The sequence below is a fragment of the Watersipora subatra genome, chromosome 4 (assembly GCF_963576615.1).
Source record: "Watersipora subatra chromosome 4, tzWatSuba1.1, whole genome shotgun sequence".
NCBI lineage: Eukaryota > Metazoa > Bryozoa > Gymnolaemata > Cheilostomatida > Watersiporidae > Watersipora > Watersipora subatra.
Window position 1 is genome coordinate 13,956,629 of NC_088711.1, and position 15,081 is coordinate 13,971,709.

The following is a 15,081-nucleotide window of genomic DNA, read 5'->3' on the forward strand; positions in this document are numbered from 1 at the left end:
ATGTTTACTTTTGTTTTCTTTTTTTCATCATCACGAATAGAAAACTTTTTATCAAAATTAAACACGATCTATATCTACCCGTTTTTATTTATTGTGTACAGTACAGTTTATGGTGTGAAATGTAAAATACTTTACCGAAGTAGTTTTCTCGCCTTGGAATGGATTAAAATTTACTTACATTCACTCTAATGGGAAAATTGTTTTAGATCTCGAACAGCCTTCTGGAACAGATTATGTTCGAAAACCGAGGTTCTACTGTACGTTATTAGAAGATATACGTCGCTGAAAGTTATGAAATTTGAAATTTACGGTGGTTTGAAAACCTTTACAGCTGTTTTATTTATTTTTGATTTAATTGTGCTGCACAAAACTTTTAGTTTCAGTTGTTTCACAAAGTTTGAAAAGCTTTACATTTTTATTTTCTCTTTTAATATATTTCAACTACACAAAACACTTCTCTCATATGTAGTTTGAAAGTTAGAATGGCAAATGTTGTTATATGTTAAATACAAATAAATTTTCTGTCCAAAGAGTTTTTTATTACCCGGGCAATGCCGCGTAGCACAGCTAGCATTTATATATATATATATATAAATCTCAATGTTTGTCCGTATGGCCAGCTATAGCGATAACGTTTTGAGAATGAAAAATCCGCAGCGAACTGGATTTGAACTCGCAACCTCTAGTTCTGCGGAAAGCCATTCATCCAATACACTTGGAATAAATATACATGGAATAAATTAGGCGCATATTTGGAACACATGCCAATCTTTCATAGCTTCACGTTAAACACTTGCTAGCTTTATGCAGAAAGAAAAATACCAGAAGAAAAATCTATCAAGCCATACCAGAAGAAAAATGCATGCTCATACCAGAAGAAAAATGCTTAAACTCATATATCCTACAAGACTATTGTAATCAGTATAGATCTGTAGTAGGCATTGCAGCCAGTACGAAATGAATTGCACAGAAATAAACAGCAAGCAAAAATAGCACAGTTCATAGAAATAAACAAACACTTGTCTTTTTAAAAATTAGAATGATAAATGTTGCATATGTTGAATAAAAGTAAATTTCTGTACAAAGACTTTTTTATTACTCGTGCAACGCTAGTCATTCAGCTAGTTTTTTTAGGCAGTTCAATTGTCAACTATTGCTAGAACTGCAGCAGTACGGTACAAGTAACTCCCACTGTTATCAGTAGTAAGGTACAAGTAACTCCCACTGTTATCAGTAGTAAGGTACAAGTAACTCCCACTGTTATCAGTAGTAAGGTACAAGTAACTCCCACTGTTATCAGTAGTAAGGTACAAGTAATCCCACTGTCATGAGTGTAAGGTACAAGTAACCCCCCCTGTCATGAGCATAAGGTACAAGTAACCCCAATGTTATCAGTAGTAAGGTACAGGTAACTCCCACTGTCATAAGCAGTGAGGTACCTGTGACCCCCTGTCATGGGCAGTAAGGTACAAGTAACCCCCACTGTTATGAGCATAAGGTACAAGTGACCCCCACTGTCATGACCAGTACAGTACAAGTGACCCCCGTTGCCATGTAATGAGTCAGCTTTAACCTCTCCAAAATACCATCTTCTTTACCCTGATGTAGTTGTATGGAAGTAGCCTATGTTCTAGTGCCTGAAGGAGACTCGGAGGAGGGGCTAGATGAGGACACAGAAGCCTTGCTTCAAGCAGACTATAGGATTGGTTACTTCATACGAGAGAAGGTTGTGCCCTACGCCGTGCTCTACTTCACCGGGGAGGCCTGCGAGGATGATGATGAGGTAACTTTAGTTTTTTAGTCAAATTCATCCCACCATAGGCAGTTGTGCTTGTGGTGCCCTCAGTCTGCAACAGACCGATTCTAAAGTTACTTTAATTTACCTAAGAGTTATAGTCTCGTTGATTTCATAAACTTGTTTTAGCTTTCAGTTATTCCTTGAATTACCGCCCTTGCTGGTGTAAAGTTAATAACAGCTAGAATAATTTTTAACTTCAACATTAAAAAACAAGTTTCAAGTTGTCTTCTTTTTAACATGTGTATGCAACTCCCAAATCATGTAAACTTCGAAGGCGATGTAAGATAACTTTTGTAATTGATTAGTCGGTGTTTTGAAGTGCCACTAGGATAGACTCTTTTTACTGATCGTGATATTGTGTTAGTAGTTGAAAGTTAAGTGGCAGCAGGCAGTGCTTTGCGTATGCGAGAGTAATTTGGAACAGACAACTTCAAATTAATTCAGTAATATTCAATTGCTTTATAACTTCAATTAGTTGGTGTGTATGCACTAACTGCTACGCTATTGGTTATTGTTTCTGTAGAACTTTGTCTTTGGGTGCTGAATAATTGTGCAACAAGCGCCTATATTAGTCATGAAATCTTATCTGAGCTGAATTTTAACTGCCTTATTGTTACTGGATATTCTGAAACTGGAAAAAATAATGAGCGGATTGATTTGCGGGCGTTACTGCTGCGGCTGATGCTAGTAGTGAAGGTTACCATGTACTAGGAGTCTTTGATATTGTCGCTTGCTCATCGTTCAAGTGTTTGTTTTATAACGAAATTCAAGAAGTACTAAAAGAAAATAGTTTGACTGGTAATATAAACTTGGTTGCATTAAAATTGTATAATGCCATTCTGATTAAAATACATTTATGAATTAAATTCAAATAAATCAGACCAGCATCTGCAACCACTAACAAAAACACGCCAAGCTTTTTACATATATCAAATGACTGGCAAAATCGTTGATGTTTTTTAGCCATGACCAAATATGCATCTATATTTTAACCAGTTACAATAAAAACTGATGCTTCAAATGACCTGAAATTTGGTGATTCCACATAAGGGACTCTCTCCAACTATATTGTGCTAACAGATTGTTCTACCTGTGGCAACATGAAAACCAGTCAATTGAGTCTCACAGAGAACGCCGAAACGAATAACGAAGCGGTAGAGATGGAAAAAGTAAATATTGCGTTTTACCAAAGAACCAAAGTAAAATTTAACCATTAATTTAGTAAATGGTTTTGAAAAAAACTCATTACTTACCACAAGTTGTTGGTTCATTAAAGGCCTCCAAAGCGATGAATATTCGTGAAAACCTCTAGACGCAGCAAGAAATTTATAGCTTAGCATGATCGACTCGTAGTTGTGAGCTAAATAAAAATCTAAACACGCGGTGTATGTACGCGAAGGGTGAACTCTATTGCTAGCTGCAATAGAGTTAACTCTTAATAGAGAGTGAGTGTGTTCATCCACGAATAATTTTGTCCACGAATATGCACGAAAAAGGCCATTTGAGTGAAACTTGACTCTGCGAATATTTTCATCCTGTAGGGTTTTCTGCTCTTGTGGCACCTAAAAAGTAATGTAGGAAATAGAGATAGGAATACACCATGGATAATAGCATATGTTACGAATCAATCAGTTTTGGCAAGTCGTTTCTTGCAATTATAAGAAGCCACATTCAATATGCGTCTATCAACTGAATTGTCTTTGAGATGCCAAATGCTGAGAGATACGGGTTTCCATGGCTGCTAGGTGTATTGCCGAAGGGTTTGTTGCAAGAGTTCTCTTGTTTAGGATGAAGATGATGAGGAAGACAATGAAGAAGAATATGATGAAGATGACGATCCAGACTATGATCCAAACTCAGAGGTCTGATGTCATACTCTAATTGCAGACTGTATAGCAAATCAGTCTGTGTGTTTCTGTTAGTGTCAGTTGATTTGATAAAGCCATGCAAATTGACTCATCTTTTACGCTGCCATGTTTGTAAGTGATCCAGGTTAGAGTGGATGAGTTTTTAATGGAACTCTGGTGTTTAAAATACTTAATAAGTTGATATGTCTTTCCTCTGTACTCATGGGTGCTCTTCAGATGAAGGCGCAAGAACTTAACGTACTAAAGCAGTTCAAATTTATCTCTTTTTCTTTTACTATTTCATTTTGGTGTTTCGGTATGAAAAGATCTGATCAGTACTCGGGTAGTCTCTTTGTAATGTTACGAAAGCTAAACCTGTTTCTGTATTCTAATGCCTTTGATGTCTTGTCCTTTGACAGCCGGTTCAAGCGAAGGACTGCAAGCAACAATAGAGGTAGCATTTTACTACCGCACACAACTACTGCATTTCCGGTCCTTCAGCCCGTTCTACCTGCGTCTGGCTCCAGTGCATTGTCAAAGCTAGACTGGGCCCCACCACTCATCTCTGGGTTACTCATGGAGATTTAAGCCATTTTCTTTACATATCTGAAGCAGAACACACTGTAGGCTGTTGCCAAGGCTAGGTTATTGTTTTGATTAATCTTTATATTTTAATGATATATACCGTGGCTTACGTGCACATTCTTGTAACACATTTTAATTTTTGATTGATGCCTGTTTAAATTTGCAAGTTTCTGTTATAAGCTATTCTGTTCAGTTAAACTTGATTTACCCACGGCTGCTGCCAACTTGGCTAATTAGAGATCCTTTCTGTAAGTTGGATGCAGTCGTGATAGCTCCGTGAATAATGTGTGCGCACGCATGAGGATATGATCAAAATAAACAAGTGTCAAGCATGATGAGTTACATACTTGAGTGACATGAACTCTCTCCTTTGCTCATCTCTGAGGATCTGTGTCGGCTGGTTTGTTATAAGGGATGCTAGTTTGGTGTCAGCTGCATCGCCAGTATGACACGGTCTTAGATGATAAACCGAAGAACGTAATTGTTTAACGTCTAATGGGCCCGAGCATGACATCAACCATGTGTACATAAATGCATAGCACAGTGATTGCATGCACATCCTAGGGCGGTGATAGGTGGTACGTTTGTTTCTATTAGTAGAGACAGAATTGTAAAAACATTTGGAGAGCTGCAGTTGAAGAAGAAAGTGTATGTGTGGCAGCAAGTGGCTACGTGACAACTAAATGTTGTGCATGACCTATAATAAACTAGCATTGAACAGCAATTGTGTTTAAAATATCTTATGCAGGGATTACCTTCATGCGCAATGAGACAGCTTGCGGGTGACTCTCAGGAGCTGGATGGAGTTTTGAGATCAAATATTTTTACTATCCTTTCAGAAGGCATGGAGCATATGCGTGTGACGTTTGTATAAAATTGGCCAAAAATATGGAAGCATGTAGGGAAGCTACTATTTGACAAAGTGCAATATTAATATAGAGTAGTTGATATAACTGAATTGAAGAATCTGAATTACTAATAGCCTGTATGCTTGTCATACCCCAAAGATATGATTGTCACATGCCATATATGCGTTTGTAGTTAGTTTGTGTAGTCTGCTATTACAGTTGTGTAGTAAAGTTTAATTCATCAACACATTTGTCATATATAATGCATGCCTTGTGTATGATAGGACCAGGGTATAATAGATGACACTATCACTAGACTTAGATCCTTAGATACTATCATTAGACTTGAAATAATGCTGTATTACGTCTGACAGGTGGCAGCTGACTAGAATATGCTGTTAGTAATTGCATTTGAAAAATGTACTAGGTAACAGTCTGGCAGTGGCTTGCTTACTGACCACCAGCTCACAATGAATATTCATGTAAGACCTTCTAATTACATTTCACTGGAGGCATGTCATTGTAATTGGAAAAGATTAATGGGTGAGACAGAGATATACTCTACGTCTGCAGCCCGCCCGCCGTTCCTCATGAGTGATTCGCGCTTATCCATTCACTGTCAGGCAGGGTCTAAGGCAAGTTTATTTCTTTGTAATATAATTGAGGGCAACCACAAATTGTTACTATATCAATTAGAGCTTTTGTGTGAAAAGCACCAGCCTGTCTTCAGCTGTGAGCTTCTCTGAAGAGACACAAGCAAAGGTGAGTCGAGCGCTACTTAACGTGCCCAAACGTAAATTTAAAATTCTGGGCTTATCCATTCACACACAATTATTACTCTTGCTTATCTGATAGGTCCACTTGCTAGTAACTTGGATAACTCCGAGCTCCTTGAGTCTTATAGGCAGCAATTTATTTGACTTCGTAGGGCACAGGATACCGGCGCTGCTAAATCTGTTCTCAAGTTTGTTCATCAACCTCGTCCAGCAATGCCAGCGACCATGGTTGTGCAGCCATCGAATATACCCAAGTCTCAACTCAGCTCCCTTCCTACTAGCAAACCTCCCAAAGTTAAGGTGACAGGCTTTGAAATGAGCCACGCCGCTAGCGGCGAAGGTCACAACAAGAGACCACGGCATTCCGTGCCAACGATACCGACTATCGTCCTGACTCCACCTTTGGAAATCTGTGAAGTAATGCCAGCGTTTCCAAACAAGAAGAGACACAGTCTTCCATGCGGCAAAAGCTCCTCCCATGAGGTTAGTGTCATATTCAGAAATGTCAAAAGCATTTTGCTTGTATGTATAACTTTATGTATGTATAACTTTATGTATGTATAACTCTATGTATGTATAACTCTATGTATGTATAACTCTATGTATGTATAACTTTCTATTGGCATTGGTAATCACCAACAAAATGATGTTTTTCATTAGGGCCTACATGCCAGAAAAACGACAAAAAACATAAATAGACAAAAATCAGACATTATTGAGTGAGTTGAACAGAAGTGTTTTAAAGTTGGCAATCTAATAGTATTGTGGAGGAGTCAAGATAGTGAAGTGAAAGTCGTAACAACAAAAAGCTCATAGACTGAAGCATATGATGTGTCAGGCAATAGAAAATGATGTGTGTCATGTGTGTAGAAGGATAAATATAAATATTTTAGGCATAGGTTACATAATAATTTGAAACCTATAACACAAATGCAGGAATGAGCAAGCTTGGGAGTAACTGCCCTATGAAAGCCACGCTGCCAAAACTTTGTCTAAAACTACTTGTGTAGAGCTCATGTTTGACCATTCTCCAGCAGTCTCCTGCTCGGTGCCAACTGCGCCATATCTTGCAGAAATAAAATGTGTCATGAAACCTGATAAAACATTTTTATTCAATGACTAGACTAAATCAGCTCCCAAACTGCATACAACTAAACCATGATTAAAACTAAAATAACTTGGTTCATTATAAGATAGCCTTAGGGCCCAGCAAAGCCTTACCCTCTTCTATCCCTGGTATATTTGTTGCAGCTACAGTTTGAAGTCTACAATCGATGCACCTATGCTACATGTATATGGTGGGGTGTTTGCATCATATGATATCAATAGCTTCACTCTTAGATTACTTTATTGGCAATAATTTCATTTCAAACAGAGATGTTTTTCAAGCTATGCCACTTTTCACTCTGCCACTAAGCTATCACTCTCAGAAGTTACACTACCATAGAAATGTACTTAAACATATGATTTTAGTCCCACCTTATTTCTCTTTAGTGAGATGAGGTTGTCTCTGTGATTGCTGCATAATTTATGTAAATTAGTTAATCACTTATGCATATAAAATGACATTAAAAACATTGTGGTAAGAGTTTTAACGCTATGCCTCTCTTTATTAACCAAATATATACCATCGCTACATGACCAGCTCGGAGTCACACAGATTGGCCAAAAGAAAGTTTGTCTGGAACACTCCTAGACCAAGCTGACCATCTGGTTTGTCCCCGAACATACATATTGATGTTGAGCCGCACCAAGTAGAAAAATAACAATCTCGTTAGTTCCTAAAGTCGTTTCAACGATGAGTGTGTACCATTGTAGTTCAAAATGACAGTTGAAAATTTTTTAAAAATGACGCTGTGTAAGTACACTAAAAACCAGGCTAATGGGGACCCACCCGCAATGCCTACTATTTACAATAAGGATAGCTTTATTTCATTCAAGCAACTCACTTAAACTCCTTTTTATGCCACTATCGAAATTCGTACTGATCGGCTTTATTCAAATTAAGGTTAGCACACTTGAATCAATCAAGTTAAATATACCAACACAGAGGCAGAATTTTTTTGTTGATTGTTCATCTAAAAACCTTAATTTTTCCTCTTCGTTTGATATTGGTGACATGATTAACAGCTATCGAGTGGAAAGCCCTTATCTAAAGGTTACACCTACACACTGGCATCACACTTATGAAGCTGCCACTCTTCTTGAAACAAACATAGAATCTTATCAAACGACGTTGAAGAGGTCGAGGCATATTTCTTTCATATGAAATATGATTTAAGGCTAGATAATCTTCTTTACCAGTTGTTAACATCCAGAAAAAATGATTATATATGCTGTGTTCATCCTTCGGGTTGGGCGAAAAGAGTTCTCGCGTACTCAAGAAGCAGTTAAACTGTTAGTTCTTCATATAGAGTGGTTGTAAATTGTTACAGCTTTTTTAAAAGTATTAAATTTTGTCATAGCGCTGCTTTGAAACTATTGATAAATTGTTATAACTATTTCTACTTGCAATCAAAATAAAAATATTAAAGGTCAGTGGGTGTTGCAGCAATTTTATAAATTTTTGAAATGAAATGCGTGTTTCACTCAGATTGTTGGTATGCTACTTGACTTCCATGATTAGAGTTTTAGGGTACTTATAAATTTATACGTTAGGAAGCTATAACATAAACCTTATATAGTTTAAAGCAGTTACTTCTTTGCTTTTCAATAAAATAAAATTAAAGCTGTAAAAGGAGAACTTATTCTGGAACTGAAGCAGTTGGAACAACTGACTGTCCAGCTGCTAGAGGGCTAAATTATTAGCGGTTGTCCAGGATATGGGTTTTTTATTAGTGGTACTGCTATCTATTTGCTGCCGCCCTACGTTTGCTTTCTTAGTCGCCCGCTGATTTCAGGCAGTAGCTCTATTACAACAAGTAAGATCACCAGAACTTATCAGTTGGAGGTCAGGGAACCACTATCAGTTATGCGTTGCTGACAGTTGGTCAGCCGCTAGACAACATTGGCCATGTTAACATGGTAGCAGCTGGGTAAAGAACAAGGCAGTTTCAACTGGCCCTTTTTCTCTCTCTTTCAGTCGGTTGTTTCAACAATGACTGTCATATGGTTTAGGCTTTATCACTGGCATCCAGGCAGCTCTGGTTTCCACCTTCTCTTGTCATCTGTTTGTATCCAGTTCTCTCAACTCTATGTTATGCTCCACTACATTTTTTTATCTCAGTCTGTGTCTGCCCTGATTTCTTTTTCTTTCATAGAGTTGTGATTATAATAGTTGTCTTGGTAACCGCTCATGACCTAGCCTGTGCACATATCCCAGCCATCTTAGGCCTTTTTCAGATAGTTCGCCGTGGAAAATAGGCTAGCCTGTCTTTGGATTGTGGTATTTTGGACCTTATCTTTCTAGGTGAGATTCATCGTGCTGCGTAGTTGTCTCATCATGACTGCCTGCAGTCTTTTCACTTGCGTTTCTTACACTGTCCAGATCTCGCCTCCACAGAGTACGGCTGTTAGGACTACAACTCTATATACTTTACACTTAGCTCAGATGATTGCATCAGAACTATCGATATAGGTACACGCAGCCATACGTCCCAACGCACTCAGATCTTTACAATTACGGGCTAACTAGAACCTTTTTACACCGAAAGCCATTAAACTGCATGCTAACGTAGTTTACAAAATCGGCCAATGACCTCATCAACTATTCAATATTCCTCGTGAAATGAGTTAAACAGACTGTAGATCGCATCTACATTTCCTCTACTTCTGAGCTCATCGGGAGTTTTTTAGACAGCTGATTTCCTGTCTGCAATGATGCGTATGAGTGTAGATTCACCACATTCTGACTGCTTTTCCAGCTATTACAAGCGTAGTACCTCCTTGTGATATTCTGACGTTTCCTGTTGAATTAACTGTTACGGTTACTACTATTGATGCTATGAGCGGGTTTAAATTATGTTTAGATTAGAAACTAACTTGCACAAAATTTTAGGAGATTTTATCAGAAAGTATCGGTATGTTTCTATCATTTGCAATTGTTTCTGATGCTTGAGGTGATCTGACTGCCGGGATGTTTTAAGATTAAAATTGAGATTTAAATTAAGAAATATACGTGTGGAATGTTGTCACTGGTTGCTATCATTGCTGTGTAGTTTATATCAGCCATATACTCAAACTGCAGCGTTGCGCGTCTCTATTCTGTTGGTCTGTTTGCAGCTATGAATGTCATATTTGCACTTACGCTTGATTTGAGCATTTTAACCGCGATAAAGTTTTTGTTGATTTTAATCTTAAAATATCCCGGCAGTCAGATCACCTCAAACATCAAAAACAGTCGCAAATGGTAGAAAAATACCGACACTTTCTGATAACATCTATTAAGATTTTGTGCAAGTTCTTCTTTAAGGAAAACTGCATAAAACTTCAATCAACTCTGCGTACTATATAACCAGTTGAGACATGCGCATGATATATCCGAGTGAAGTTTAAATCCTACTCTGTTGCATAAGATTAAAATATTTTGTGCTGAAAATTGTTTCATTCAGTTGTAAACATTATAAATAAACTCAAATGTTCAAGTCAATAACATCAGATGACATCCCTGAGTAAATATTATGTAACTTTTGCCAAAACCATACATGTACCTATCAGCGCCCGAAGACTTGGCTGAAATAGAATGTTTCGTACATTCAGCTGTATTCTTGCAAGATTTATGTTATAAATAGTTTGTGTCTAACATCTGCAACTGACTGAAGTCATTGTCAGTAGAAATTGTTCTAAGATGATGAGAACCGGTGTATTTGAATTTTACATTGATACTTGATTTTACCCTATACACTCCATCCATTGAAGTGCAATATCCATTGAAGTGCAATATCCATTGAAGCGCAATGAAATTTACCTTTAAGCTGGGTGTAATAAGGGCAGGTTATCAATATCTACACTAACTAATCTACTTGACTTCTGCTTTGCCTTTGGTAATTACTGGGATTACCTGGTCATAGCATTTTAGTTAAGACTCTGATACTTAACCTTCTATATACAAGCGATTCCATTGATCTTTGACGGTAGTAACAACATTCCATCGACCGCCGAAAGCACATTTGATTGCACAATTATCTTTAAACTGATTAATATCTTGAAGCTGTAGCCCTGTAAAACTCAAAGAAAAGCAGAATTTTCACGCTTTCAAAAAAGTGATTTTTTAAAGATAACTGAAGAAACATAATGATTGCAGTATACAGAGTCTAATATAGAGTGTGTATTTGTTATGAATATGATTGCAGTACACAGAGTCTGATAGAGTGTGTATATTTGTTATAAATATGATTGCAGTATACAGAGTCTGATAGAGTGTGTATATTTGTTATAAATATGATTGCAGTATACAGAGTCTGATAGAGTGTGTATATTTGTTATGAGTATGATTGCAGTACACTGAGTCTGATAGTGTGTGTATATTTGTTATAAATATGATTGCAGTATACAGAGTCTGATAGAGTGTGTATATTTGTTATGAATATGATTGCAGTATACAGAGTCTAATAGAGTGTGTATTTGTTATAAATATGATTGCAGTATACAGAGTCTAATAGAGTGTGTATATTTGTTATGAGTATGATTGCAGTACACTGAGTCTGATAGTGTGTGTATATTTGTTATAAATATGATTGCAGTATACAGAGTCTGATAGAGTGTGTATATTTGTTATGAATATGATTGCAGTATACAGAGTCTGATAGAGTGTGTATATTTGTTATGAATATGATTGCAGTACACAGAGTCTGATAGAGTGTGTATATTTGTTATAAATATGATTGTAGTATACAGAGTCTGATAGAGTGTGTATATTTGTTATGAGTATGATTGCAGTACACTGAGTCTGATAGTGTGTGTATATTTGTTATAAATATGATTGCAGTATACAGAGTCTGATAGAGTGTGTATATTTGTTATGAATATGATTGCAGTATACAGAGTCTGATAGAGTGTGTATAATTGTTATGAATATGATTGCAGTATACAGAGTCTGATAGTGTGTATATTTGTTATGAATATGATTGCAGTATACAGAGTCTGATAGAGTGTGTATATTTGTCATGAATATGATTGCAGTATACAGAGTCTGATAGAGTGTGTATATTTGTTATGAATATGATTGCAGTACACAGAGTCTGATAGAGTGTGTATATTTGTTATGAATATGATTGCAGTATACAGAGTCTGATAGTGTGTATATTTGTTATGAATATGATTGCAGTATACAGAGTCTGATAGAGTGTGTATATTTGTTATGAATATGATTGCAGTATACAGAGTCTGATAGTGTGTATATTTGTTATGAATATGATTGCAGTATACAGAGTCTGATAGAGTGTGTATATTTGTTATGAATATGATTGCAGTATACAGAGTCTGATAGTGTGTATATTTGTTATGAATATGATTGCAGTATACAGAGTCTGATAGAGTGTGTATATTTGTTATGAATATGATTGCAGTATACAGAGTCTGATAGAGTGTGTATAATTGTTATGAATATGATTGCAGTACACAGAGTCTGATAGAGTGTGTATATTTGTTATGAATATGATTGCAGTATACAGAGTCTGATAGTGTGTATATTTGTTATGAATATGATTGCAGTATACAGAGTCTGATAGAGTGTGTATATTTGTTATGAATATGATTGCAGTACACAGAGTCTGATAGAGTGTGTATATTTGTTATGAATATGATTGCAGTATACAGAGTCTGATAGAGTGTGTATATTTGTTATGAATATGATTGCAGTACACAGAGTCTGATAGAGTGTGTATATTTGTTATGAATATGATTGCAGTACACTGAGTCTGACAGAGTGTGTATATTTGTTATGAATATGAATGCAGTACACTGAGTCTGACAGAGTGTGTATATTTGTTATGAATATGAATGCAGTACACTGAGTCTGACAGAGTGTATATTTTTTATGAATAAAATAACAAATAGTTTTAGTGAAAAGATCTTGATGCTGAGGAAAAGAAGCTTTATAGCTTTGTTTATTTTTGATCCTTTATTACCAATAATTTCAATCAGTTTGTCATTAGACACTAATGTTCTGTTGGCAGCCATTTTTCATTTCTCAGTTGGTTAGAGGTGCCCTTAGTATTTTGACGATATCTCACAAACTAATAAGTTAGTCAATTTGAAACTTGAGAATTTTGCTGATAAGTACATGTATTACATACAAAGCAGAAAATTTTGTAATCCTGCATAAACGAGAAACATAAAAAGACAAAAGGAAACTACCCAGCCTAGTTTACTTGAGTGGGATCAGGTGGGAGGGAAAACAACTCCCCGAATTTTTTTAGGCCCAGACTCAAAAGTTTTAAATATTAAAAATACAATCCTGTTGTAAGTTGATGTTTTGTTGGAACTTTATTCAATTAATGGCCTCTGCTCTAACTGGTTAATACCAGTTGTTGATCTGCCTTGCATATCATTGTCTATGGTTTTACTGTCGCACTGGACTAGATGGCTTGAGTTTTGCTCAGTCACTATAAAAACCATCAATTTTGCAGCTGCAATTTTTGAAGCACAAGCAATGGCACAATTGAAATTAATCTAAAGATGTATTGAGAAGTGTGACTACTACGTTGGCACCACAACGCTTCATACTCGACAGCCTCTTGCAGCAATTTACTTTGGCTAAAGATACCTTTTAATATATTGTTCATCCACGCATAGATGTACAGATGAGGTGAAGGAAAATGAGTACAATATGAATCGCGCTAGGTAGCAGGTGTTTGAGTGCAGCAACTGGCCAGGTTTACCATCAAAATTCGTAACTACTAGTGAGTTGCCCACAAGTAGTGGTCGTTTCTAGTGTCAATATGATAGCTGATTTACCCTCTTCTAAAAGACTTCTCGTGATCATTTCATAAGCTGATCTTTTGTTATGAAAAGTATCTAAATAGGCATACACGATCTAATCAGCTGTGTTCTCAAATTTAGAATTTAAATACTTTCACTGCAATCTGAGTAATCGCAGTTGAATGTCGGGCGTTATCAAAGCATCACAACTTGTATGTCCAGTGGACAGTAAAACTTCACAGCAATTGCCTGTCTGTATAAAGTTGCACCACTTTGTTATGATGTCGCAAGATGGCTGACTAGACTCTATGTCGGTGGTCAACAATGGCAGCAAGTGAAACTCAGCAACAGCCATATTTAGAAAATAAGTGAAGATGGTAGGTAGTAGTAGGTGATGAGAGGTGATGGTAGGTAGTGGTAGGTGATGAGAGGTGATGGTAGGTAGTGGTAGGTGATGAGAGATGATGGTAGGTAGTGGTAGGTGATGAAAGATGATGGTGGGTAGTGGTAGGTGATGAGAGATGATGGTAGGTAGTGGTAGGTGATGAGAGGTGATGGTATGTTACAGTAGTGGTAGATGATGAGTGATGATGGTAGGTAGCGGTAGGTGATAAGAGGTGATGGTAGGTAGTGGTAGGTGATGAGAGATGATGGTAGGTAGTGGTAGGTGATGAGAGATGATGGTAGGTAGTGGTAGGTGATGACAGGTGATGGTAGGTAGTGGTAGGGGATGAGAGATGATGGTAGGTAGTGGTAGGTGATAAAAGGTGATGGCAGGTGATGTTAGATGATGAGAGGTGATGGCAGGCAGTGGTAGGTGATAAGAGGTGATGGCAGGTAATGTTAGATGATGAGAGGGGATGGCAGGTAATTTTATGTGATGAGAGGTGATAAATAAGTGGTGGATAAGGAATATATACATAAGTATGATTAATGAACTATTCATTCTAAAATGTTGGTTGATTTGTACTGTTCCTTGCCAAACGGAATGCTCAACCGCTGCCAAGTATTGCCTTGTCATCAAGGGGAAGGTTATGAGTTACATTATATACATTGAAGCACGGCCAGAAATATTTGAATGTAATGTGGCATGTCAGAGTCAGACATGTGTGACAGGCTGGAGCATATTGATCAAGGTCCCATTACAACTGCATGTGCATGTGAGTGTGGCTGGGCGGCATGTACAGCACACGGGAGACTGCATGGCAAGTGCTGATAGCTTGTTCAACAATAGGTATGATATATTGCTGTGCGGTACTGTGATTTAGTGTTTATACATGTATGTGCAAAGGAGGAGGATAACAGCAGCAAACCCTGACTAACTGTTGTAGAAAGACGACAATTCTTGGGTTTTAGAAAGATTTGTT

General features: G+C 37.1%; 2 protein-coding genes across 4 annotated transcripts in view; both read left to right on the forward strand.

The window, feature by feature from the left end:
* Positions 1-4,565, forward strand: part of LOC137395125 (nucleosome assembly protein 1-like 1) — a 40,199-nt gene extending 35,634 nt beyond the window's left edge. For both annotated transcript variants that reach the window (XM_068081928.1, XM_068081927.1), the window contains 3 exons: positions 1,635-1,783; positions 3,586-3,660; positions 4,065-4,565. In XM_068081928.1, coding sequence (XP_067938029.1) covers positions 1,635-1,783; positions 3,586-3,660; positions 4,065-4,097 — 257 coding nt within the window. In that variant the 3' untranslated portion in view covers positions 4,098-4,565. The remainder of the gene's footprint in view (positions 1-1,634; positions 1,784-3,585; positions 3,661-4,064) is intronic.
* Positions 4,566-5,741: 1,176 nt separating this feature from the next.
* Positions 5,742-15,081, forward strand: part of LOC137395118 (5'-AMP-activated protein kinase subunit gamma-1-like) — a 63,209-nt gene continuing 53,869 nt past the window's right edge. The window contains exons 1-2 of one of the 2 annotated variants that reach the window (XM_068081919.1): positions 5,742-5,840; positions 6,007-6,337. In XM_068081919.1, coding sequence (XP_067938020.1) covers positions 6,068-6,337 — 270 coding nt within the window. In that variant the 5' untranslated portion in view covers positions 5,742-5,840; positions 6,007-6,067. The remainder of the gene's footprint in view (positions 5,841-6,006; positions 6,338-15,081) is intronic. The other variant, XM_068081920.1, reaches the window with a different exon arrangement.